The sequence below is a fragment of the Protopterus annectens genome, chromosome 16.part0 (assembly GCF_019279795.1).
Source record: "Protopterus annectens isolate FY-2018-M chromosome 16.part0, PAN1.0, whole genome shotgun sequence".
In the NCBI taxonomy this organism is placed as follows: Eukaryota; Metazoa; Chordata; order Ceratodontiformes; family Protopteridae; genus Protopterus; species Protopterus annectens.
Genome location: NC_056750.1, coordinates 172,512,317 through 172,540,110, shown reverse-complemented (window position 1 = coordinate 172,540,110; position 27,794 = coordinate 172,512,317). Strand labels below are relative to the sequence as shown.

At 41.5% G+C, this 27,794-nt stretch overlaps 1 protein-coding gene across 3 annotated transcripts in view; it reads left to right on the top strand.

Annotated features, from left to right (window-relative positions):
• The window catches only part of LOC122790711 (von Willebrand factor A domain-containing protein 5A-like), a 1,391,420-nt gene that overhangs the window by 825,974 nt on the left and 537,652 nt on the right, over positions 1–27,794 (top strand). For all 3 annotated transcript variants that reach the window (XM_044058264.1, XM_044058265.1, XM_044058267.1), the window contains exon 14: positions 3,037–3,245. In XM_044058264.1, the coding sequence (XP_043914199.1) occupies positions 3,037–3,245 (209 nt within the window). The remainder of the gene's footprint in view (positions 1–3,036; positions 3,246–27,794) is intronic.

The following is a 27,794-nucleotide window of genomic DNA, read 5'->3' as shown; positions in this document are numbered from 1 at the left end:
TTATACAAATGTAAGATTGCCTTTGTCACATTTGGAAATTTAATGAAGATGTTGGAAAAGGAAAAAAAAAAAAAGGAGGAGGTGTGTCCATCTTCAGTAAGGATAAGTACACCTTGAGACTAGTCAAACAGTATGACTGTCTTGAGCTACTCCATGCCCAGAAACTATAGGCAAAGACTCTACCACATCGTAGCTAACTGTAGGTCCCCCACCATGAAACAGAAAAAGCATACCGCATACCTGGACTAACTGGAGTCGCTTGCCGTACAGCCCAGCACCTTCCTCATGGGTGATTTTAATTATACTACCATTAACTGAGAAACGTACACAACCACAAACATGCTGGCTCAGAAGTCCTTGGACTTTGTCAGAGCCAGTGCTCTGGAACAGCTAGTCAGCACACCCACAAGAGGCTTAAATGTCCTGCACATAGTACTCACCAACATGGGAGAGTATTGCAGCCCCCCGCCCAAGTAATGTCCTCCCTGGTAAGTTCGGACCATAAATCAGTCTCATTTGACATAGGATACCCCATCAAGCTCAAAAACACTTAAGAATTTTTCAAAGACAAATTATCTCCTACTAAGTAATGGTGTTAAAGTTTCAAAGTCCCCTTGAATGCAGATAACATGGACTCCTATGCAAAAGTGTACACCAGTTCTCTTTATAACTACTTAAGGAGTTGTATAGAATCGGCTGTACCTGACTGGATTAGAACCAGGTCTTCACAAAAAACAAGCCACCTCAGTGGACTCCTAGTATAAACAGGCTGTTTGACAAGAGAAAGAAACTAATGTCTAAGAACAAGAGGGAACTGACTCAGCAGAGGAAGAAATCCCTCTCTAGCTTAAATAAACAAATTAGAGAGCTTGTCAAGTCCTCTAAAGTTAATTACAAAGGAAAACTAGCCTCCCTAGCTAAGGATAATCACAAGGCATTTAACTACATCCAAAATCTAAAAAGGAATACCCAGCTATGCGCTGAAATGGTTGTGGATGACACCACCCATACTCAACTGGAGGTAATAGCAACTAGTTAGCTGACAGATTGGGTGCAGACTTCACCCCCTGTCCTCTCCAGTCATCCCCCAAAGAATACCTGCAACCATTCCTCAGCCTACCACCTGTCTTGATCTAGCCAAGGCATTTGACACAATCTTATAGTCAGGTATTATAGAGAAACTCTCCCAATTGGGAATTAACCCCTACATTACCAGATGGGTAGCCAACTGGCTCACTGACAGGACACACAATGTCAAAGTGGGTGACTTCACCTCTAGCAAAAGACCAGTCACCAGTGGCATACCACAGGGTTTTGTGCTGGGCCCCTTACTGTTCGGAATTTATTTCTCAGAAGTCCAGGCAAATTTGGATGGCCTATGGCTGACCAGGTACTCTAATGATTTCAAATTGGGAGCAATTATTGAGTCCCCCAATGATGTTAACATACTGCAGACAGGGTTAACGCAGACAAATGAGTGGTGCCAAAGCTACAGATTAAAGCTAAATGTAAAAAATGTATTATTATTCCCTGACACCCTGCTAATTACATCATAGACAGCACCCCCTAAGTGTAGACCCAGTGGTACGCGATCAGGGTACTCAGGTTGATAGCAACCAGAAATTTGACCACCATGTGTCCACTGTAGTAATGAAATCCTTCTGTGTGGCACACCTTATAAGTAAAGGCATCACATCTAGATCTAAGGAAATTGTAATTACATTATACTCAGCCCTCTTCAGACCAAAAGTTGAGTACAATGCTCCCTTTTGCATATATCTCCATAGACACTGGCACCAATTGGAGAGACCACAGAGGTTTCTCACCAAGAAATTACAGGGTACACAAAACAAGTCTTGTGCGGAAAGACCAAAATTCCCTGTCACTGTATTCTGTCTCCTACAGGTTGCTAGGGGGTCATCTGTGCCTTGCTTACAGTGCAGTCACAGTCCCAGCCCTGAAGAAAGTGCTGCACATTCATAAATCAAAGTGCAGTAGGGATCTTAACCTAGCCTCTGATATGAACAGGTCATGCTGTAAAGATAAGTGAATCTCCCAGAGACTGCCACTTCTCTGGAACAAGCTTCCAATTCATGTTAAACAGAATCCCTTACTGACCCTCTTCAAACGCAACCTAGATCAATGGATGGGTGGCTGCAAATTCACTGCTGGGGTGACACCCATGTCCCTTCTGGACAGAGGAAGTCATTATTAACTACCATAGATGCTTACATCTGCGAACTTCACTCACCTAACCACCGAAAATTGGGGCAACTTGGGATAAATATGGCTAGGCTTGTAAGGCCGTTAACCCAGTGACCATCTATGAACCTATAAAGAATTGTCCAAAGATGTCTGTTAGGCAAGACCTTATTATCATTCAGTGTTACCATTCGTGCCTTGTGTAACTGTTTATACTTATCATTCCTTATTTATATGAAGAAGAAACAAAACTGTCATTAGAAAGCAGAATTAAATGTATGGGCTGACACTTTGTTATTTAAGTCTTATCGTAAAACCTTGCTTTGGGTTGCTAATGAATGTTTTTTCTAGATGTAGTCAGAAATCTGCAAAAAGTGGTCTGTTTTCATCCTTTAATATTCATGTCTGCCTTAAAGCAAAAAGGCAGCATTCTGTTATTTGTATAGCTATAGTATTATCATGACTGCTGTTCCAAAATGTGTGTACTGGTCTTAGTTCTACAGTGTTTAAAAACGCGTTGAAATTTTATTTAGACATAATTGATTGTAGTCATTTTCACTTCGTCTGTTTGTACATTGGTTATATGAAAACAAGAACTTGCTGCATATTATGTTTTCCCATGTAAATAAAAATTAATTGATATGAAAAATGTTATTGCTGTGAATCACACATGCACAGTTATTGTATGCATGTAGCGTGTAACTTTGTTCAGGGGCACCATTCCAGACAACAACGTGCAACTCTAGCTAATGGAGTCATTTAACTTCCTAATAGTCATTTAACTTCCTCTGGAAACTACACAAAAAAATTTAATGAAATCCTTTCTTCTTACAGGCTCACAGTTCATCATTTGGCAGGGAAGAGGATGATTTCAGAACTGGAGGAAGGTGAACATGAAAACTCAGATGAAGTGAAAAAAAGGATTACTGCTTTGAGTCTCCAAACTGGAATTATCTCATCTCACACTGCTTTTGTGGCTATTAACAAAGAACTCAACCAACCCATTAAAGGCCCACTGATAAGAAGAGACATTCCTATAGGAGGTATAGTATAGGCAAATTTCCTGAGTGAATATATGTTAACAATGTGTGCTGTGCTTGCAAGCACACCATGAGAAATAAACAGGCGTAGTTATAGAAGACAATGTGCTACCATAGCAAAGAAGAAGCATAAATGGATTAGTAAATAAAGGTTAGGGGAAGTTAATGATGATGACACACTAACATAGCAAGGCTGAAACATAAAAGGATTAGTAAATGAATGTAGTTAGGAAAGACAGCATACTAACATGGTAAAGCTGCAGCATAGAAAGATTAGTAAATGAATGTCATTAGGGAAGATGATGTACTAACATGGTATAGATGATGTACTAACATGGTAAAGCTGCATCATAAAAGGATTAGTTAACCAATGTCATTAGGGAAGATGCATGCTAATACAGTAAAGTTACACCATAAAAGGTTTAATAAATTAATGTAGTTAGAGAGGATAATATGGTAAAGTTGCAGCACTGAAGAATTATTAAATGAAAGCATAGTAAAGCTGAAGCTCAAAAGGACCAGTACATAAACATAGCTAGGAAAAATAACATGCTGCTATAGTAAAGCTGGAGCAGATCACATGCATATAGCATCTGTTATCCAGAAAAAGATTAGTAAATGAACATACGTAGGTAAGATGTTAAGCTAACATAGTCAAGCTGCAGTATAAAATCATTAAATGACAGTAGTTGGGAAAGGTGAAATGCTAACATAGAAAAGCTGTGTAAAAGGACTAGTAAATGACAGTAGTTATGGAAAATGATATGATAACATTATAAAGCTGCAGCATAAATGGACTAGTAGTAAATGAACATACTTGGCTTAGGAAAAAGCATGCTAACATTGTAAGGCTGCAGCAGGCCAGATATATACAGCATGTGCTGTGCATAAAAGGATTAGCAACTAATGTATTTGGAGAAATAGTAAAGCTGCAACATACCAGACTAGGTGGCCTGTAGAATCAGCTTGATTTCCATATTTGAAGAGGAATATTAACACCATGTCATTGTCTGACTCTCCATACCATTCACTTTTCTTTCCCATACCTTATTCTGTGCCTGCCTGAACTGTTCTGATATTCATAATTTTTCTTTACATGTGCTGGATGTTCTTTGTGTTTCACTGTTGCAGTCATTACATTTGGGTAATCTGCTGGCAGGTTGCCCTCAGTCAGCCTGAAAAACAAAGTCTTGGGTCCTGCGTCGGTTGCTGTCCCTTCTTCCATGATGTCAGGGGTATAAAACATGCAGCCAATGCCATTTTAGTCGGTCTTTCTTGCCGTGCGGTGCTCAAAGCAGAAGCAGTTTGCAAGTGCCGGTCGGCCAACTCCTGAAATTTTCGTTTTTGAACCGAAGTCTTCAACCAAAAGCTAAGTACCCCATTGGGTTTTCTTGCTCCTTACCGATGTCAGTAAAAGTTAATAATTGTATTATTTGTGGGAAGCAAATACCTCATAAGGACTTTCACTTGTACTGTATTCCTTGCCTAGGCCCTGACCACAATGTGCCTTGCTGTCGGTTTTGTGCTAAATTTAATCAACGCACTATTAAGCGTCGATATATTTTTGCTTCTCATTATTTTGGCTCAAGATTTAACTATCCAGAATTGTCATCGGTTAGCAATCCGACTACCGGTATTCATAAAAAAACACAAAGAAAAAGACAGAGACAGACCGTCGAGGAAGCTTCTCCTAAGCCAGTCGCCGGTTCGCCAGTACTCAGTGAGGCACTTTCGCAGCCCCTGATGCCTGCTACTTTTGATTCGCAGGCATCTACTGAGACCCATTCGGAGTCCGGCATGCTGCGCGACACCTCAAGTATTGGACCCGTGGATGTCTCTCCCTTAGATGAGTCTGGAGCCGCCGAGCAGGCACCGGCTTCTGAGGGTGTTTTCAGACCTAAAGATTTGTACATTAAACAGATGCCATCATCGAAAACAAAACCAACTTCGATGTCCAAAAAACTGACGCATGAGCCACGTGTTTAGGCGCCTATGCCTAAAAAACAAATGACTGAGGATTTAATTACCCTGATCAGGGGTTCCCAACCCCCTTCTGCCAAGAAGCCTAGGCAAGGCACTGATTATGAATCTTCAGGTCAGGTTTCCATTTCCTCTGATTTCTCTTCTGATCAGGAATTTTCTATTCCACCTTATGAGGATTCTGATGCAGAAGAATCCATTCCTTCTGCTTCTCCTCCTGAGGACTTTTCTTTTGGAGAAACTTTGCATACCTTAAGGGAACATTTTCATTGGGAGAGTCAGGATTTCTCAGAATCCAAAAAGAGGCTCAGGGATTTTCTTCTTCTTCCTCTGCATAGGCCTTTGGCTATACCTGCTGTTTTAGACATTGTTGATGATTTTTTCTCAGAATCCAGGATGGCCCCTGACTCACTGCCTCTGGCTCCTAGTAAGCCAGACAGATATTACAGGGGTCCTGACTCCCACAAGTTTCTTTTTAGAAACCCTTCTGCTGATCCTGAAATAATTTCTCAAGGTCCCAAGGGTGTTAAGGCTTCTACTGCTAAAAATCCTACCCCTTCTGATAGAGACTCCAGTGCGCTGGATAGATGGGGTAAGAAAGTTTACACGTCTGTAACCTTGGCAATCAGGGCTTTAACTGTCAATTTCATATGCTTAAATATCAGCAGCATGTCATGGGCTTACTGAAACAGAAAATGATATTGATTTCTGACTGTGTGGAAAATAAAGAGTTACAGGATTTATTGCATTCAGCTGACCAAGTAGGAAAGCATACTTTGTAATGTGGTTTTGATTCCTTGGAGGCCTCTTGCAGGGCCGCCATAACTGGATCTGTGATAAGGAGGCATGCTTGGCTCAACTAGCAAATTATGCCTGATCATGTTAAAGCAAAATTGTTAGATGCTCCTTTACAACAGGACAGTCTGTTTGGTAATAAGGCAGAGGAAGTTTTGAAAAAGATGGAAGACAAAGCTAAATCTATGCAAACTGTAAAAGATTTCGTACAAGTGCAGCCGCCCAGGTTCAATAGGCACTGGCCTACTAAGAATTGGTCCTTTCCAGTGCCGAACAGAGCTGCTCAGGCCAAACCCAGGCACTCCAAAGGCTCCAGGTTTCAGTCATAAGGAACTTACAGAACAAAACAATGGGGTACCTCCACCTCCAAATCTGGAAGTAGTAAGGCCCCTCCCTACGGCAAACCGTCTCAATGACTTTCCTCTGCCATTTCCAAGCACTTATCTTTTGGAAGCCCCCTTGGGGGGAAAATTAGCACTTCGTGCACAAAACTGGCATCTAATTACCTAGGACAAGTGGGTTTTAAATATAGTATCCCAGGGATACAAATTTCATTTCCACACATTGCCAATTCCAAACGGATGGCCAGATTTGCCTCCAAATCAGTGGGCAGAGGCCAAGAAACAAGTTATGTCCTTCATGGATATGGGGGCTATTCAGCCAGTACCAGAAAAGGAAAAAGGACAAGGTTTTTATTCAAGACTTTTCCTGGTACCAAGAAAAGACAAATCATGGCGTCCAATTCCGGATTTATTCATTCTAAATACTTTCCTGGACATTCCAAAATTCAAGATGCTGACCCTACAACAGTTACTGCCTATGCTGGCCAAGGATGCCTGGTTGGTAACTCTAGACTTAAGAGGCTTACCTGCATATCCCAATCAGGGAATCTTGCAGAAGATACCTCTGCTTCAAAGCAGGCTATTTGCATTACCAGTTCTCTGCACTGCCCTTTGGCTAATCTGCTGCGCCCAGGATCTTTACAAAATGCTTGATACCAGTAATTGCATTCTGCAGACAAAGAAATATTCAAATTTATCCTTATCTGTCGATTGTCTAATTCAGGCAGAAAACAAGGACACTCTTCTACAACATCTGGCATTTGTAAAAAGGCTTCTAACTTGCCTAAGGTACACCATCAACGAAAAGAAATCACAACTGGTACCCCCTTAAATAATTACATTCCTGGGTGCAAGCTTGAATACAACTGCCCAGATGGCTTGCCTCACGCCAGACAAACAAAATCAATTGATGATATACTTCAAACAAGTGGCCATAAAAACCCAGCTATATGCAAGGCAAATTCTGCAGGCCTTGGGGTTCATGGCTTCCTGCATTCTATTTAATTCCATGTGCAAGATTGCATATGAGGAAATTTCAATGGTACCTAAAAAGCTTATGGAGTCAACATTGTCACAACCTGGAAACAATGATTCCTATCATTCCTTGCCTGCAACAGGAGTCCCTATGGTAGGCAGAGGCCTGTCACCAAAACAAGGGACTGTCATTCATTCTACCCCCTGCCACCCAAACCCTGACTACAGACGCATCAGATTATGCTTGGTGGGGGGGCCCATCTGGCAGGGAAATGCATTCAAGGCAAATGGAGCCCAAATCAAATGCACCTACACATCAACCAGAAAGAAATGCTAGCTGTACAGAATGCTCTGACAGCCTTCAAGGACTTTCTTCATCCAGGACAACCACTGATAAAGACGGACAACACCACAGTTATGTGGTACATAAACAAGCAGGAGGGGTACCCACTCCTACCCTCTTTGCAGACTATCTATGGCTTTGTGGAACACGGCCTTGACTTACCAAATACATCTACAAGCTCAATTCCTGCCAGGAGAGCAAAATACTCTGGCAGACGAACTAAGCAGAAATCTTATGGACCCACATGAATGGAAACTGGATCCACAGACCTTCAGCATGGTGACACAAAGATGGGGGAGCCCAGACATAGATCTTTTTGCCTCTCCCCAAAATTATCACTTGGACAAGTTCTGCACAGGAATTCATCACAGTAAAGCTTGGAAAGTGGATGCTCTATCCTTCAGCTGGAAAAACCTGTCAGTCTATGCCTTTCCCCCTCTGCCTCTGCTTTCCAAGGTTTTACTAAAAGTCAGACAGGAAAAACCAAAAAAGATTCTGATTGCTCCAGAATGGCCTCGCCAACACTGGTACCCCCTCCTACACAATGTGTCGCACCTTCCTCCCTGGCACCTGCCTCAGACACCTTATCTACTGTCTCAGCAGAACTATCAAATTCTGCACACTCAGCTCCAAACTCTGATTCTTGCAGCATGGCTAATCAACTAATTTCACCAGTCGCATCTCTCAGTAAACCTGTGATGGATGTCATTTTGGAGGCTAGAAGGCCTAGTACTAGAAAATCTTATGCTGATAAATGGAAAAGATTCTGTGCCTGGAACCAAACACAAGGAATAAACACAGCAATGCCCAATATTCCTCAGATCCTATATTATTTAACTGAGATGCTGCATAAGGGCCTGTCTTTTTCTTCCATAAAGATCCATGCCTCTGCCATTTCGGCTCATTACAACACAGAGCCTCCACTCTTTTCTCATCCCCTGCTAAAGCAGTACCTCAGAGGGGCCAAAAATTTGAGACCTCCCAGGGGAGCACCAACTCCTGCATGGGACCTCACTTTTGTGCTGGAAAAACTCACCCTGCCTCCTTTTGAACCAGCTGCTACTGTGGACATAAAAGTTCTCTCATGGAAGACGGCCTTTCTTTTGGGAACCACTTCAGCTAGAAGGATTTCAGAACTACAGGCTCTCATGGCAGTGGAGCCTTTCACTATCTTTTATCCGGACAGGGTGGCCCTCAGGACCAATCCATCTTTTATGCCTAAGGTGGTATCCAGTGTGGCTCTTAATCAGGCCATTCATCTGCCAACTTTTTTCCAAAATCCACAGAACAAGGGGGAACAGATTCTGCATTCATTGGATGTACACAGACAACTAAGATTCTACTTAAACAGGACAAAATCTCTAAGAAAATCCGAGCAATTACTGGTGGCATTTGCTGCAGGGGCAGAGGGAAAGGCTATTTCAAAGCAGACTGTTTCAAGGTGGATAAGCCATTGTATTAATTTCTGCTACATGCACCATGGTAAACCTGTCCCCAAGGGGATCAAATCCCATTCCACCAGGGCTGCATCTACTTCTGCACCCTTCCTTAGAGGGGTTCCTACCAGAGACATTCTAGAAGCTGCTACTTGGAGCTCAGTTCATACATTCACCAAACATTACCATTTACCTCTCTTCTCTAAATCCAGAGCAGGCTTTGCCACTGCTGTCCTGCAGGGCCTTATAGCTGCTCCTAATGCTGTATAATTTCATCCTGCCAACCATAGCTTTGGGATTCTACCCAAATGTAATGACTGCAACAGTGAAACCAGAAGAACATAGTACAGTTGTGTACACTTACCATAAATGTAGCTGTTCAAGTGTATTCACTGTTGCAGTCATGGTTACCCACCTGCCAGCCCCCTTTTTCTCTTTTATTATACCTCTTCTTTCTTTTACTATGCTCAAAATAATTTTTAATGCATTTGCTTTTAGTTGGAAGTATATATATATATATATATATATATATATATATATATATATATATATTTTTTTTTTTGTGTCCTAAATTACATGCATATATATGTATATATATTTTTTGCTCCCCATTTGGGGGGCACCTGACATCTGGGGCAAGAAAAACTGATTAAAATGGCATCAGCTGCATGTTTTATACCCCTGACGACCTGACGTCATGGAAAAAGGGGCAGCAACCGACGCAGGACCCAAGACTTTGTTTTTCAGGCCGACTGAGGGCAAGCTGCCAGCAGAGTACCCAAATGTAATGACTGCAACAGTGAATACACTCAAACATCTACATTTATGGTAAGTGTACACAACTGTACTTTCCTCTTGGACTGTTTAGATTACTTCTTCATACTGATTACTGCTGCGGTAGCCTTAGATATAGTGGTTATGTCCTGCCAAGGATATAACAGACAGCTAGCTTTCAAAGCTTCAGAGCACCTTCTTTGTGCCCAAACTGTCAAGCAGCTTGAGCTGAGCTGACAAAAAAAAAAGTTTGAGCGCAAAGCCTTCCAGAGTGTTATTGCTGCCAAATAGTAAGCATCAAATCTTAACTTGTGCTTTCCTTTCCTGGGCAGATAGAAAAACTTCCATTTTCTTATATTTACCAATGTTTTATTATTTTTCTCTTTGGGAAAGTTATTTTAAAGCTAGAAGTATTGTGTTTTAATAGAGTGTCACTAGACTGCAATGTACTTCTAAATGGAGTCCTCTTTTTTTTTTTTTCTGTCAGTTTTAAGTAATGTAAACTAACAGATAACATATCTTCTGTGGAAGAACTGTGTTTATTTTTCCTTGGTGGGGCTGCCATAGTGTTTGAAAGTGCTTTTTACTGTGTTTTTTTTTTTCAGTCAGAAAAGTAACTTTTATAGACTGGTAGTTTTACCAGCATTTGATGATTGTCTTCCATCAGAAAGAGGCACCATTTTTGGCTTGACCATAAAACATATGGTCATTCCCACTGTCAATCCTTCTTCCAGCCACAAAATCAAACAAAAAAAAAAAATTAAGCAAGCAACTTTTGCTACAACAGCAGGCTAGCAATGTGCCTCAGCTGCAGGTGGGTGACCGTGCTGTGGCAGTTTGTTGTACCGCAGACTACTCATCTTTTTCCTTGAATGCCTCTGGTGTAGCACCTGGAGCCACTATGGACCAGGGTTAGCCATGTCCTGTGCATTTGTTCGAGTCCCATCAGTGGACAAGGGAGAGAGACTGTTGTTGATCCTGGGAGAAGGAAAAGGGAAAGTTTACCTGTTGTGTCAGAATGCTGTGCCCATATCTCAATTGCCATTAGTAACCCAGTTGGCCTCATTTTTCCTATGTAAAAGAAACAGAAAACCAAACGTATCTATTCTAACTCAAATTTCTTTGGGTATGAGTAGTTTACTGGGATTGGCTCAGGGTTTATTTCAGGCAATTGATCCTTCTTGTAGAGTAGTTTCTGGTAAAAGAAAGAGGGATGCCTCTTTTCCTGAAGAGATTTGAGATTCTGAATCCGAACAGGAAGATGCAAGGATGGTTTCAGGGTTTTGTCCTCAGATTTCCAGTTCAGACTCAGAGGAGAACTCAGTTTCCGATTCTTCCTGTGGGGGTTTCTATTTCTCTGAGATTATTGCTAGAATGTCCCAGTGTTTTCAGAGGGAGAACACAGAGGTAGTCCCTTAGAAAATACTAGGTGTTGTTACAGAAGGATTTTCCAGATATTACACCCATTTCTCCTATCCTGTCTGCTTTAGAGAGTGTCTCTTACTATCTGCAGTTTTCCTGATAGTCAACTAGCTGTCCCTTAAAAGGTAGATAGGATGTGTAAAGTTCCAAAGTCTCTTAAATTTTTATACACTATTCCCAAACAAACCAGACCCAGCAGCTATGGCCGTAGTTGACTCCTCAGCTGCTAAGCACTTAGCTAATTCCAGTCCTACTCTTTCTAGTAAGGATGGGAAATGTATTAATAGATATGGAAAATAAATGTATACTTCAGCAACTTTGATTTTCATAATTTTAAATTGTCAGGCTTATATGTTAGTTTGTTCTGACATGTGAAGTATGAGGAATGTTTTACCTACGGTTTCTTCTTGTGAAGAAAAACTGCATTAAATAACTTACTTCTATTGCCCAGATCACTACTCATTGTTTGCAGTGTGTCTGACTCTGTTGGCACTTCTTCCAGAGCTTTGACCACTGGTACTATATTATTGTTTGCTTGGCTGCATTCTCAGAACCTCCCAGATAATTTATAAAATTAAATTGTAAATTTTCCCTTTAACAGAGATTTAGTGTTTGGCCCCTCTGCTGCAAAGCTGATCAAAAAGTTGGATGAAAAAGGTAAGGCAATCCAGGCAAAATGTAAGATTTTTCAGTCTTCCTTTTCCATATTATCCAAGGGATTTTCTTTCTCTTCTTCCAATTATGGCTACAAAAAAAAAAAAAAAACAGAATAAACAGTCTCAACAGAATTCAGGTAAACAAATGTTTAAGAAAAAGTGCCAAGAGGAGGTTCTAATAAGTCTCAAACCTCCCAAAACCAAGGACAGTCCAACAAGTCTAAAAAACTGTGTGAGACCTTGTCACTCCCTCATACCCTGGCCCCTTTTCTCGTCCAGAAAGTCTGAAACTCCATTTTTCTTTTTGGCAAAATGTTGTTTCAGACAACTGGGTTCTGAACATCATTCATCAGAGTTACAGATGGCAGTGGTAGGAAATTATTCCAGGGGGGGTCATTTCTCATCCTGCAAATCAGACTGTTTTGTTTCCACCTGTTCTTCATCATATGCTGTCCCAAGGAATGTTAAACCATTTCCTCCTTCCCAGGTGGGAGGGAGTTTAATTCAAGGATGTTCCTAGTGCCAAAGAAAGAAAATGCTTGGAGTCCAGTTCTGGATCTTTCTTTCCTAAATCTGTTTGTGATAGTGCCCAAATTCAAGATGATGTCTCTTCACAATCTGTTACCTTTTTTTCAAGTTTCCTGTTAACACTAGACTTATAAAACACATCATCACATCCCTATTCATCCAGACTTCAGGTATTTCTTAAGGGTTTGTGTGTCTGAATCAGATTGTCAGTTCTCTTCCTTACCCTTTGGACTATCCACTGTACCAAGAGTGTTCACAAAATGTCTAGCGCCAATTATAGTTTATCACAAACTACAGAGTATCCACATTTTTTCTGTATTTAGATGACTTGCTTATCTTTGCAGAGTCTTCTTCAAAATGTCAGGAGTCTTTTTTGGATGAGAGATCTCTTGCACAACTTGGGATTCCAAGAGAACATTCCAAAGTTTTTCTTGACTCCCTCATACAGGATTGTGTTCCTGGATATCATCTAGACCTCTCAGTGCAAAGAGCTTTCCTTCAACGGGAAAAACAGATCTTCATCTACATCTATTTCTAAGGTTTTCCATTCAGACTTTGATCACTGTGAGGGTATAACTGAGGATTTTGGGTATCATGGCATCTATGATTCTCATGATACCCTTGCCAAGACTCCACATGAGAAAGATGCAGCGGTATCAGAAATCTGTTTGGTCCCAGCTTCAACACCTCTTTATCTTTTCAAATCCCAGTACTGGGGTTTGTCAGAAGAGATTTTTTTTTTGCTGGAGACAAGAGATATCCTTAAACCCAGGTCACCTTTTCTCCCTCCCTACTCCAAAGCAGTCACCACAGATGCTTTGGACTTTGCTTGGGGAGCAGTCTTTAGGGATAAAAATGCAAGGGATGTGGGACACCAAGGACAGATGCAAGCACATAAATATCAGGGAGATGCTTGCCCTGATCAAGGCACTCAACTCTCTGAACCATCTTTGGACCCCGGGACCTCTTCAAGTGGTTACAGACAATATCACAGTCATATGGTACATTAACAAAAAAAGGGGGAACCAGGTTGTATTTCCTTTGCAGACTAGCCTTGTTAGCTTGAGATTTAGCTTCACAGCAGTCTCACTCTACAGGCATACTACATTCCATCCGAGTAAAATAGTGTGGCAGACAAGCCGACCAGGACAAACCCTCATGAATGGAAAGTAGATCAGGAGATTTTCCAAAATTTGATCCATCAGTGGGGAGTTCAAGTAGACCTGTTTGCCTCCTGTCTGAACAATCAGCTGACAAAATTCTGTTCCAGAACTCCCTGTAAGAAGGCCTGGTAGACAGATTACTTTTATTTTCTTTGGACAGGAATGTTCCTGTATGCCATTCCACCCTTTTCACTAATATCCAGGGTACTAATATCCAGGGTACTTCTAAAGAGTCAGAAGGAATCCCCCAAGATCATTGTAGTTGACTCCCTTTTGATCCAGGCAACCATGGTTTTCCCTTCTTTTGGAAATGGTTGGGGGCAGTTACTAGAAGCTTCCTCAAAGAATTGATCTACTCACACAAGAACAGTGGTGTTTGATACACCATAACATCAGTCATCTTCATCTTGAGTGCCTGGATGATAGGGTCTTAATTCCTTGTAGGCAACTGTTTTCTGGGAATGTGCGTCAAGTACTAATGGAGGGAAGAAAGCCTGCATCTAGACAGTGATATTTTAGAAAATGGAAAAGGTTTTCTAGTTGGTTCAAAAAAAAAAGAACCATAACCAGCATTCAGTCAGGACTAGCTTTTCTATAGTTTTACAATATTTGTGTGAGTTACTATCACATAGCCTTTCTTATTCATCTACCAAGGTTCATTTATTGGCTATCTCAGCATATCTTCCCATGGATCCTCCTCTTTCAAGGCTTTCTCATGTCAAAATGTTCTTGAAAGGGGTTTTACATACAAGGCCACCAAGTAAACTGGTGGTCCATCCTTGAGATCTTAATTTTGTTGTAGAGAAACTAACTCTTGCTTTATCTGAACGAGCTAATCTGGCTGACTTGAGTTTCTTAACATGGAAATCAGTTTTACCGATTGCGAGTTTCTTAACATGGAAATCAGTTTTACCGATTGCTCTTACCTCTGCAAGAAGGTTATTTGAGTTACAATCTCTTATGGTGAGTCAACCCTACCTCATTTTCCATAGGGACAGGGTTTCTTTGAGACCTAATCCTGCTTTTATGCCTAAAGTGGTATCTTGCCCTGCCTCCTTTTTCCATCCTGAACCTAAAAATGAGGGAGAAAGGAGACAGCTCATGTCCTAATTTGATAGAACTAAATATTTTGCATATTGTTGATCAATAGTTGATTTCTTGTGAAGGTAAGAAGGGACAACCTGTGTCAAAACAGACTGTTTCCAAATGGTTTCAAAAACAACGAAAAGGCACCAAGAGATTTTATTAAAGAACTTTTTGGATACTGTGGTCGTTGTTTGCTACTTGCTGTTTCCAAATGGTTGTCTTCATCTATAGCTTTTTGGAAAAGGTTGGATTCTAGAAACTGCTATTTGATCCACTGTACATGTTTTTGCAAAGCACTGTAAACTTGATTCCTTCTGTTAAGTCTAGATCATGTTTTGCTTAGACCATTCTCTAAGGGCTCCTGGACCATTCTCCTTCCAAATATAGTTAGCTGTGGTAATCTACCTATGTAGCTAAGGCTACTGCAGCAGTGATCAGTGTGAAGAACACAGTACAGTTGTGTAAGTAAACTTGCCATAACAGTAGATGTTTGAAAGATCACTGCTGCAGTAGCTGCTCCCTCCCTCCATCCCCATTGTTTTTTGGGTCTATATTATATTCTCGAAAGCCGGCAATGTTGAATCTGACATCGTTGACACACGAATATTGAACGCTTAGAATCTCGAGCGTGTAAATGGAATTCTCCGTAAGGGGAGATTTCCATTTACTGCAGTGTAGTGCGGTCTCGGAGTTGGTATATTTAAGTAGTGGGGGTGTGGGGAGTGCAGCCCCCAATGTGGGGGGTGCAGGGGGGCTTGCCCCCTTTCTTAAACCTTTTAGGGTACTTTTTTTTTTTTTTTTTGTCTTTTTATAAGGTCGATATTTGAAGACATTGGCCATATGTTGTTTGATGTCTTCAAATGTCGATCTTATAATATAGACCCGTTTTTTTATGTATTTTTTATGCCAAGGTGTGGGCATTTATTTTTTGTTGTTCTTAGCATTGGCCTTTCAGGACTCAGCCTGTCTCTGTCTGTCTGTGTTGGCAGGAAAGCTCTGAAGGGCTTTGCAACCAAAGTTGTCTTTTAGTCAGATCAAATCGAGCTGACTGACAGCTTGGGTGCGTGGAAGATGCCCTGAAGCATTGGAAGGTTGCTGGCTGTTATATCCCTGGCAAAATATAACTTCAAAAATAATAAAGGCCAAAGGCGAACCACAAGTAAAACTCCAACAAAAGATTTTTAATCAGCACACCACACGTAAAGTAAGCGCTTTTGTTTTGTTTCAATGAGACTTCATCAGACAAGTTAACATTTTCCAACCAACAATTTAAATACCTCCCAACTCACATGATAAATTAATTACATCATTAAACAACATCTTAAGGCATTGCATACAAAATTATAAAAACAGATGCCTTATATACACTGCTAAAATTCAAATACAATTAAATACAAAAATGTAGATGTGAAGTTGTTAAATCTCGACGTTTATTCTCACTGATGGGTTCGGAGCTGATCCTCTGCTCTGATACGGCCTATAGCAAGCTCAAGGTTTGCCAGTAGCTCGAGACCAGCCCCTTATCCCACAATGCACTGCTGTAATTACCTCAGATCTAGTTTGCCACGGCAAGAGAGATCTCTGTGATCCAGTTGGCTTCTTAGTTTGTGTGGGCCTTTAGCCCCTTTTCCTGTACTATTAATCCCTTTAATAGTTAGGCTTTTTCTGTGGGCCTCTTAGCCCCATATTTGTATCTCTATTTCTATATATATAGATATATATATATATATATATATATATATATATATATATATATATATATATATGGTTCCCTATCAGAATCCTGAAACATTATAAGCCTGAAAGTCAAAATCCTGAAAACTATTGACTGAAAATGCAAAATCTCGAAAATGCAAAATCCTGAAAACACAAAATGGACATACTGACGTCATTGTGGCTTTGCTATTGTTAGCCCTGTGGTGTTAGGTCACCTCTGGTCCAGGTAAGTGCAGTTGGTTTTATGTTCAGCTAAGTATAAGTGAGTTAGGGTTAGGCAGGTTAGGCATGTATGCAATAGTGACAAATATTGGGGTTAGGCGGTTTAAGTGAGTTACCTGCACCGGGTTATCGGCTGGTCAGGTGAGTGTGCGATAGTGACGGACCTTAGGGTTAGGGTCAGGGTCAGTTGGTAGATATTAGTGTCTTTATAGTGACATATTAGCATTATTTGTGCTTTGGCTCAGATGAGCTCAGCTCCTACCTCAGGCTCGGAGCCCAGGGTTTCAGTGCGGGAGGATCGGACGGTACTCTCTGGTCTGTCCACTCCTTCTCGTAGGAGCCATGGTGCCTTCGATGCTATGAGGAGAGTTTGGTCTCCAAAGACAACATCAGCATCGGTTCAGCTTTCCCTCTCCCCTCAAGCTCCTGTGTCTACTTCTGCATCTACCGATCCCTCTAAGCGAAGAGACCCATAGCCTCAAGTACCCCCACAGGGCGTCCACTGCTCTTCTGCGACCTCCCCATTAGACTCCCCACAGGAGGCTTTGACATCTGACACAGACTTAGATGTGCCAGAAGGGTCACCTCGATCCCCCTCTGAGGATATCTCCTTTGCAGAGATACTAGAGATCCTTAGTCAGAGGGCCAATTGGCAGTCCAAGACCCCTACTGAGGATGAGTCTGTGCTCTTGAAGGCTTTTGGGTCTCAACCTTCCACTTCTTGGGTGTCTCCGTCTTACAACAAGCTCATGGACCTCATCTCTCATAAGGTGTGGGAGTCACCGGAGGCCATGGAACCTGTCCCTCGTAGACCCAATAAATTCATATCTGCCCCAGTGGATAAGCCATTTTTGACAAAAGGAGTGCCTGTTGATGCCATGGTGGTGGCTGCAGCCACCAAAAAGGAAGTATCTGAGACATCCTCTTCTATCCATCCCCCTAACAGAGATTCTTGGGTTATGGATAGATATGGGAAGTGCATGTTTAGTTCAGCAACTTTTTCTCTGCGATCACTGAACTACTTGACCCATTTTACAAGCTTACAGAGAGATCTCCTGAAAGAGCTAGGAGATGCTCTCCAGGGTTCAGTAGCTGCAGGAGTGGCCAACAAAGTCAATACCCAGCTCGCTACTCTAAACTCAGTAGTGAACTCGTTCATGCGTCTCATATCCTATGCAGCTGATGGTTCAAGTAGAGCCTCTAGTTCGGTCATTGCTCATCGAAGACGAGCCTGGATGCATCTCTGTTCCTTTGCGGAACCCTTCAAGTCTTCCTTCATTAATACCTCATTCGATGGCTCATCACTGTTTGGGCCCAAAGTAAAGGAAACTTTAACCAGGTGTGAGCAGGAAGGCAATACCTTATCTGACGTTGGGGTCTGTTTTTCCACTCCTCCTCGGCCCTACCCTAAGGGCCCTGGGGGGGGGTGTATTTCCGAAAAACTTGCAGCCTTTCAGGACACACGTAGTGATACCCCCTCTAGAGGCAGAAGAGGGGGTTATAACAGAAGACGCCACCCCTGTGACAGAGGGGGTCCACAGCAACAGGGTGACAGGGTCATTTCTCCTGTCAGTCCTACCAGCGCCCCTGAAAGGGGGCCTGACTGTTCGACTCTGGAGGCAGTCAGGGGTCGCTTGTCTTTGTACCCAAAAGCCTGGCTAAACATAACATCGGATACTTGGGTACAAAGCATCATTTCCAGAGGTTATTTCATACCGTTCTTTACCCCTCCCATTCCTATCAAGAAAATCCCAGATGTTCCACCCAATCTCAGGGAACAAGCAATCGTAGAGGTTCACTGATTGCTAGAAAAAAGGAGTCATCCAACCAGTCCCAGCAGACCAAGTCGGATTCGGAACTTACTCCAGATTCTTTTTGGTACCAAAGAAAACAGGGGACTGGAGACCTATCTTGGACCTCAACAGACTCAGCAAGTTTGTAAAGAAAGAGAAGTTCCGAATGGTCACGCTTCAGTCCATTCTTCCCTTTTTAGGGAAAGGCGATTGGATGTGGTCCATAGATCTCAAGGACGCGTACTATCACATAAAGATGGACAGACGCTCCAGAGATCATCTGCGCTTCCGGCTGAGAGACAATCATTACCAGTTTCGAGCCCTGCCCTTTGGTCTCACTTCAGCCCCCAGAATGTTCACCAAATGCATGGCAGTGGTCACGGCTCACCTGAGGCGTCTAGGATTCCAGGTGTTTCCATACTTAGACGATTGGCTCCTCACTGCTACCACCAGGCATCAGTTGACTCAGGCAGCACAATACACTCTGACACTCTGCCATCAATTAGGCATTACAATCAACTTCGAAAAGTCTGCCTTATCACCATCTCAGCATACCGTTTTTATAGGAGCAGAGTTAGATACTTCAACCACCACTCTACATCTCCCTATCAAAAAAGTCTCTCTTCTCCACCAAAACATCAGCTCATTGGTGTCAAAGAACAAAGCTACAGCAGCAGAGGTATTGAAAGTACTAAGTTTGATGGCGGCAGCAATCCTGGCTATACCACTCGCAAGGATGCATATGCGAATCCTTCAATGGCTCCTCTTCGCTCAGTGGTCTTACCAGAAACTACCAATGCACCACATGATTCTTATCACGGATTCTTGCAGGAGAGACCTTTGGTGGTGGTTGACGTCTCCATGTCACAATAGGAAGACCCTTTGCCCCCCCCCCCAGTAGCCACTGTGACCACGGACGCTTCCCTGATAGGGTGGGGGGGGCATTTTCAGGGAAAGACTGCCAAGGCACATGGACAGATCAAGAATCACATCTGCACATCAATGTTCTAGAGCTGAGAGCGGTACTTCTGGCATTGCAGTACTGTCAGGACTCTCTCCCTCTAGGGACTATTGCAATTCAGACCGACAACATGTCAGTAGTCTGGTACTTGAACAAGCAGGGCAAAACCAAGTCTTACCCCCTTTGTCGAGAAGCCCTCAGGGTTTGGCAATGGGCTGTGTCATCCCAGCATTTTCTGTTAGCAACACACATCCCGGGGAAATCCAACGTCATAGCGGACAAGCTAAGCAGGGCAATATTACTCCCTCATGAGTGGTCGCTCAAACAGGTTGCGGAGTTGATTTTTGCAAATGGGGCCAGCCTTGCTGCGACCTTTTTGCCAGCCGCATCAATTCAAAATGCAGAAGCTACTTTGCCCTGATACCACCTCCTGGTCATCCCCTCGAGAGATGCACTTTTACATGATTGGCCCCCGGGTCTTCTTTATGCATTTCCACCCTTCCCATTAATACCCAGATTTTTACAGAAAGCAAAATCGTTGGGAAGGAAGGTTATACTCCTAACCCCCTACTGGCCTTGACAGATTTGGTTTACGTTTCTCCACCATCATCTGTTGGAGGATCCATGGATCCTGGACCCAGTTCCGGACCTTCTGACGCACCCGTCAGGGGACCTTCATCCTTCTCTGCAGTTTCTGAAACTGACTGCTTGGCTAATCCACTTCCCCTAATTGCCAGGCTTCATTCAATTTCAGAAGATACAAGACCGATTCTCTTGTCTTCTCACAAGCCATCTACCAGGAAACTATATGGCAGTAAATGGAAAAGGTTCTCAATTTGGACCAACGCGCAGAACATTGACCCTCTTCGAGCTCCGCTATCTTCGATTTTGGAATTTTTGACAAAAATTTTTAAGGAAGTGGCAGCAGCTGCTACAGTTAGAGTTCAGTTAGCTGCTATCTCAAATTTTCACCTTGGTCTTGTTGGCTCGAATATTATGAGCCATAAATGATCCAAAACCTTCCTTAAAGGCGTTCTTCATATGAGACCTCCGATCAAAATTCCCTTTTCTCCCTGGAATTTAAACCTTATGCTGTCTCAACTTATTCTTCCTCCCTTTGAACCAGCTTCTTCTTGTGCTTTAAAATTCTTATCTTGGAAAACAATATTTCTTGTGGCCATTACGTCTGCCCGCAGAGTGTCAGAACTTCAAGCATTACCCATCAGACCACCCTACATGATCTTCCATGCTGATAGAGTATCTGTCAGAACAAACCCCTCATTTTTACCTAAAGTCTGTTCTGAGTCAAATATCAATCAGGTCATTGAACTCCCAGTTTTCTTCCCTAACCACTCTAGCAAATTGGAATATATGCTGCACAAACTTGATGTTCACAGACAGCTCAGATTTTATCTTGACAGAACTAAAGATATCAAGAAATCAGATCAACTTTTTGTATCCTTCTCAGAAGCAAGAAAAGGCAATCCAGTGGCTAAAACAACTTTATCTAAATGGTTATCCAATTGTATATCCTTTGTTTACGAAAATTTGAATATGCCTTTAACGCACAAATCAAAAGCCCATTCTACCAGAGCTGTCTCACCCTCTTCTGCTTTTCAAGCTAAATTGCCCCTTGACTATATTTGTGCTGCAGCCACTTGGTCTAAGCCTCATACCTTTATCACACATTACAAAGTAGATAAGACTTCTAGGGACAGGACTTCCTTTGGTTCTACGGTACTGAAGAACATACTCCCATGAGCCACCCAGGGTTGAGGGTGCTAGGGACGCTACCCATCAGTGAGAATAAACGGCGAGATTTAACAACTTCACATATAGAAGTTATGTACTTACCATAACGTTCCATGTGAGTTGTTTATCTCGCCTTTATTCTCATGTCCCTCCCTCCTTCCCCCTCCTGGCTGACTATTGACTTAGAGGCTAGTGCTATCCTGGTTATTCAATATTTCTTCTTTCCCTTTGGGAAGAGTTCTTAGTAGATATTTATGCGAGAGTATGTGTATGTTGTATATATGTATATTATGTATAGAGTATTATTCGCAGCAAACAAGATCTGAGGTAATTCCAGCAGTGCATTGTGGGACAAGGGGCTGGTCTCGAGCTACTGGCAAACCTTGAGCTTGCTATCTCTGTTCCGAACCCATCAGTGAGAATAAAGGCGAGATAAACAACTCACATGGAACGTTATGGTAAGTACATAACTTCTATTTTATTTAGCTACTTGTAAATTATGTCCACGTTTCTATGTCGGTAAAACTGACCGAAAGTTTAAGCAAAGGGTATATGAACATATTTACAGTATTAAAAAATTAAAAATGGAGAATGCGTTAGCCAAGCATGCTCATGAATACCCCAACCATAATTTCAGTTTCCGCATTATAGATCAGGTGGAACAGGACCCCTGGGGAGGACAGTTTTCTTTAAAATTAGAATTACAGAAATTATTGTGGGAAGTAAGATTGAATGCTTATTCCCTACCTGGTTTGAATGATGCATGCTCTCTAACTTGCATATTAAAGTTAAGAAGTTTGCAGAGATAGTAATGCTTTTATATGAACATATTTATTTGTTGTTAGTGCCAACTTTTCAATAGGGTTTTCCTTAGCATTCTTTAGGATTCTGTTGCACATACATAAACATACTGTTTTATTGTACTTGAATTTTAAAAGTGTATAAGGCATCTGTTTTTATAATTTTGCTACGCAATGCCTTAAGATGTTGTTTAATTATGTAATTAATTTATCGTGATTTGGGAGGTATTTAAATTGTTGGGTGGAAAATGCTAACTCGTCTGATGAAGTCTTGCTCATTGAAGCAAGACAAATGCGCTTACTTTACGTGTGGTTTGCTGATTAAAAATCTTTTGTGGGAGTTTTACTCGTGGTTCGCCTTTGGTCTTTATTATTTTTGAAGTGGTTTTACTGTTTATCAGCTTGGCAAAATATAACCCATATAGCTCAGGCTTACTTACATAACTGTACTTCCCTCAGGCAGTATACTTATTTTCAGGGAAGTATACTTTTATTTTCCTTTTCTTTCAGTTTCTCACTCAGTAATCTACTGTGTTTGTAAATCATTTAATCTCTTTTCTTTTATGTATTAATAACACCGTAGCCTTTGTCACGTCTCCTGTTTCTTACCTCTATTAGAGGTGGAATGGGGTGAGTGGGACACAGTCCTTCATTATTGCTTTGAGCAACCTATCCCATAATTTCCATATCAGTCCAGTAGAGCTGTTCTACATCTGTTGTAGGAATTTTGAGTATGTGCACTATTCAGGTGGGATCTAACATATAACTATATCCCTGCTTCTCTGGCCTTATATCCCAGTATCCAGTTTGCTTTAACTGCTTCTTCCCTGTATTTCTAAGATTTCTAAGAGTGGTTCTTTCTGACATTATCTACAAGCAATCCCAGATAATTTTCCCTATTAGAAACTTTAGTGTCTCTATTAGAGATGTAAGCTTATAATGAACTACCTAATCCTAAATGTATGACCATCAGTTTCTTAGGGTTTAATTTCTGCTGTTGTAATTGTTTTGTCTTATAATCTTTAAGACTCACTGCAAATTAATCATGGTCTCGTTATTCGTCTATTACTACCATTTTCGAGTTATTCTTAAGTAATTTGCCATTACATAATTTACACTTGTGATATGCTATATAAGCACATTAAACATAACATGTTCCAAAAGGGAAACCACGACTTCCTTCTCAGAACCTTCTGGTACACAGTTACCAATAATGTTCTTTTGGGTAGCCAATTATTAATCTACCTGTTTTTATTTTTGAAAGTTTATCCTACGGACAGGAATTGGATATTTTGAGTCAAATATTTATTTTATTTATTTATTTTTATTTTACATTTGTTTACTGTGATAGTCCGACTGGACACATGTCCATTTACAGCGGAGGCCCGGAAAGAAAAGCTCCACATTCAGTACAGAAAAGCAAATATTTGAACAATATGATAATGTGATTATCTATACTATAGAAGCAAAAAATTGACAATAGATAAAAATATAACTTCTGATACAAAAAAAACAAAATTTGATACAGATTAAAAAAATACAACTTTCGATATAGAAACAGAAATTGACACTAGATACGCATTATAACTGACTATAGAGACAAATCGAGACTACTTAGAAATTATTTACTGTAGGTTTAGCATGAGCTAGTATAGAAAAAGTAAAGTAGGTATAATTGGATATGAAGCTATCTAGGGTGGTAGAAACAGTGAAGGTTAGGTAATGCATGGACATAGCCAGGATTTCATTAAGTGTAATTTAAGTGAGTTTTTGAACAGTGTAATAGTGGAGGCAGAAGGTAAAGCAGGGGGAAGGTTATTCCAGGATTTACCTACGTTATAGGACAATAGTGCTTTACCTGCAGTGTTGTTAGTCTTAGAGATACAAAGGAGTGATTTGTCAGTGGAGCTAAGGGGACAATTTGATTTGTAGGGAGTGAGTAGGTGACTTAGTGCTGGGGTTCTATCAGTATGTCTCACAATACTGTAGGCAATGATTAGTTGATGGTAACTGAGTAGTTGGGGAAATTCTAGCCATTGTAATTCCTTTAGAGCCTGACCGTGATTGGTTCGGAAGGTGCAGTTATTAGCAAACTTGGCAGTTTTGTCAAAACATGTCACAAGTCTAGCAAAATCATGTTTTCTGATATGGGTAAGGATTGGTGCCACATACATTAAAGTGGACAATAGATGGGTTTGGGCTAGGCAGATTCTCGCTTGTTTTGAGAGAAAGTTTTTGTGTCTGTATAGTGTTCCCATTTTTTTATGGACTTTTTGATGGTTTGTGAAATGTGGACATCAAACTGTCAATTTCTACACCCAGGAGTTTGGTGTGATCAGAGGGGGTGATGATAATACCATTTTTGGAAGTGATTGAGAAGGATAGAGAGGTAGGAATAGATTTGTTGGGGGTGAAAAGAACCAATTTAGTCTTTTTTGGGATTTAGGATAAGTTGGATCTGAGTAATCCAACTTTCCACTAAGCTAAATGAATCCTGAGTGAGTTGCTGTAACGTGGTAAGTGAGGGTGCAGAGCAGGTAAGAGTCAAATCTTTGTGTTAGCTGGCTAATGACAGTTTATTCAAGTACCTTTCACCAAGCTACAGTTCTATAGTATTACATTGAATAAGATGCCATTTTGTTGAATGTCATTGCTGTTGTATATGCCAGTTACATAAGGGTACAGATGATGTTTTGGCTAGGTTTAAAACTGTGATTTTGGTATGGGTTTGCAAGGACGGGTATATGTTATATTCTCCAATGGTGTGAGGACTTACCTCTCACCAGAACTACTGTAAAATATTGTGACTGTTTTTATGCATTTTCATCAAATTAGTGTTTCAATTAAGTGTATTTTTATATTTGACTGTCTACGCTAAAACTTAAATATCTATATGAAATCAAAGTAAAAAGACAAACCAAAGGTAAGGAAGCAAGACTGATTTAGTTTCTTTATGCATTAAGCACATTTACACTGATACCCAGGGGAGTGCTCTATAATTGCATGCTGTAGTGAAAAGTGGTCAGGATTCAGAAATGGGTAGTACAGTGCATTAAACAAAATAGTGCAGTAAGGTAGCATGCAGGGGAAGATGATTTAGAGATGCACATAGCTCTGTCATTCCAGAAGTTGAAACTGCACAGTCAGTATCGTATGTGATGACTGTATAGTCAGCATCAGTGACGTAAAAGGTAGCGTACTCTCCTTTGGTGCTGGAACATCAGAAGGCTGTAAGTTTTTTCTTACTCTAGACACTTGCATTAATTTTCCTAGTGCTGACACTGCAGCACAGCATGGGGGGGCTGCTGCCATCCTGAGTGTGCCATCCTTTGGATAAACTTGTTCAAGCGTAATCTGGATGACTGGATGTGTAATAGAAAATATACCCCTGGGTTCCCACCTATGACCCTGCTTAACAGGGAGGATAGGTCCTGACCTTGGAAACATGGGCTCAAAACTTTGGCTAGGCTGGGAAAGGCCTCACAGCCAATAGCCTAGTAACTTCCTGTGATCCTAAATTGAGGGTCCAACTGTCTGAGTTGGTGGTAGCTCAAGTGGATGTAAAAGATCCCATGGCACTTATCAAAAAAAAAAGAGTAGGGGAGGTTCTTTGTTTTAGGTCTTCCCTGAAAAGAGAACACTGACTAAGTGGGACTAACCTGGTCAACAAAACTAAATAAAAGCAAAATAATAGCATGAAAATGAGCAACATTATGGTAATGAGCCCAAGTGCAAATAAAAATGAGGGTAAACAGCACAGTAGAGCAATTCTCAAAACATATACAAGTTGTGTGACGGCCTTAGCAACCAGTAAGTTTGTGCACCATGATTTCTCATTGAACATAGAAAGTGATCATGCTACGATGTTAGGAGTAGCAGCCATGTTAGTAGAACAGCACATGTTAGAAGCTGCTTTCACAGACAGTGACCACGATGTGACATGAGTCAGTCCTTGGAATCTCAGAAGGTACCCCCACTACACCTAACATGTCTTCACCTGTCCTCTAGGGACATAGTCAGCTGTAGACAGAGACATCATGTCAGAGTTTGGAGACATGTGCCATCCTCACATGGAATCTTCTGGGATGCTTGGACTACTGATTTCTTGTGGTTACTAAGATATGTGTAGCTTTGACAGTCCTTGCTACAGGGACCTTCCAATAACCATCAGTGGATATGCTGTGCTGTAACAGCAAAGGAGGATATGTGGTTCTCAGGGAAAAAAATATCTGGACATTCTGTAAAAATAGCTAATTTCCCTGAGGTTTTCAGGGTCATTGATTGCACCCACATCACAGGGGACAGATGGTGACATAATAGTTATGGTCCTTACCTCACCAATACAAAGTCGAGGATATCGAGGGTACAAGGTACAGGTATTCTGAACTGTAGTTATTGGCTAGGCTTCTAATATTGATAGCCTAGATTTTACCTATGAACCTACAATCTGATTAAGAACCTGTCTGATCCAAATGGAAACTGGTAGAGCAGCCAGAAGGGTTTCTACTGCATCAGCTGTTAGGTGGTGTGCAACATATAGTATAATATACAGTGTGTCAGTGTACCACCAAGACTTTTGATGATTTCCACATCCGGCAGAGGACTGACCTTTACCAGTGATTTATGCGGGGTGTTTTCTCACAAGTACGTTGTGTTGGTGATGCCATACATATCCTTGAGCCATGGCTCATGGCATTGATACTCAGCTCACAGAACTTGCCTGAGATGCAGTACAACCCTATACTGTTGCAGACCCACATCATTGAGCATGTGTTTGGATTAATGAAGACCTGCATGTTCTTCGTGTTTCACTGTTGCAGTCATTACATTTGGGTAATCCTGCTGGCAGGTTGCCCTCAGTCGGCCTGAATTCCAAAGTCTTGGGTCCTGCGTCGGCTGCCGTCGCCCCTTCCCTGACGTCAGGTCATCAGGGGTATAAAAGAAACAGCCGACGCCATTTTCTTTGGTCTTTCTTGCCACGCGGTGCCCGAAGCAGAAGCAGTTCGCAAGTGCCGGTCGGCCAACTCCTGAGATTTTCATGTTCAAGTTTTAGATCCGAAGTCTTCAATAAAGCTAAGTACCCCATTGGGGAAACTTTTTTCTTGCTCCAGACCGATGTCAGAAAAAGTAAATAATTGTATTTCTTGTACAAAGCAAATACCTCATAAGGACTTTCACTCTTACTGTATTCCTTGCCTAGGCCCTGATCACAACGTTTCTGGTTGTCGGTTTTGTGCTAGATTTAACCAACGCACTATTAAGCGTCGGTATGATTTTGCTTTAAACTATTTTGGATACCGGTTTAATTCAGAAATGTCGTCAGATAGCCATCTGACTGCCAAAGTTCACGAAAAACACAAAGAAAAGGAGAGAGATAAACAACCGAGGCCCAAAACCGATGACGAAGCTTCTCCTAAGCCAGTCGCTGGTTCGCCGGTTCTCAGCGAGGTGCTTTTGCAGCCCCTGACGCCTGCTACTTTAGAGTCACAGGCCACTACCAACTCCCACGTGGAGTTGCCTGTGCCGCTGGAAACTCAAGATATTGGAGCCTCGGACACTATTCCCTCAGATGGGTCTGGAGCCGCTGAGCAGGCACCGGCTTCTGAGTGTGTATTCAGACCAAAACATCTTTACATTAAACCGACTTCAGCTTCAAAGGCAAAGACTAAAGCACCTTCTAAAGCAAAGAAACAAACTCAAGAGCCACGTGGACAGGCCTCTATGCCCAAAAAACAGATGCTCAAAATGGCCGAAGACTTGATTACCTTGATCAGGGGTTCCCATCCCCCTCCTGATAAGAGGCCTAGGT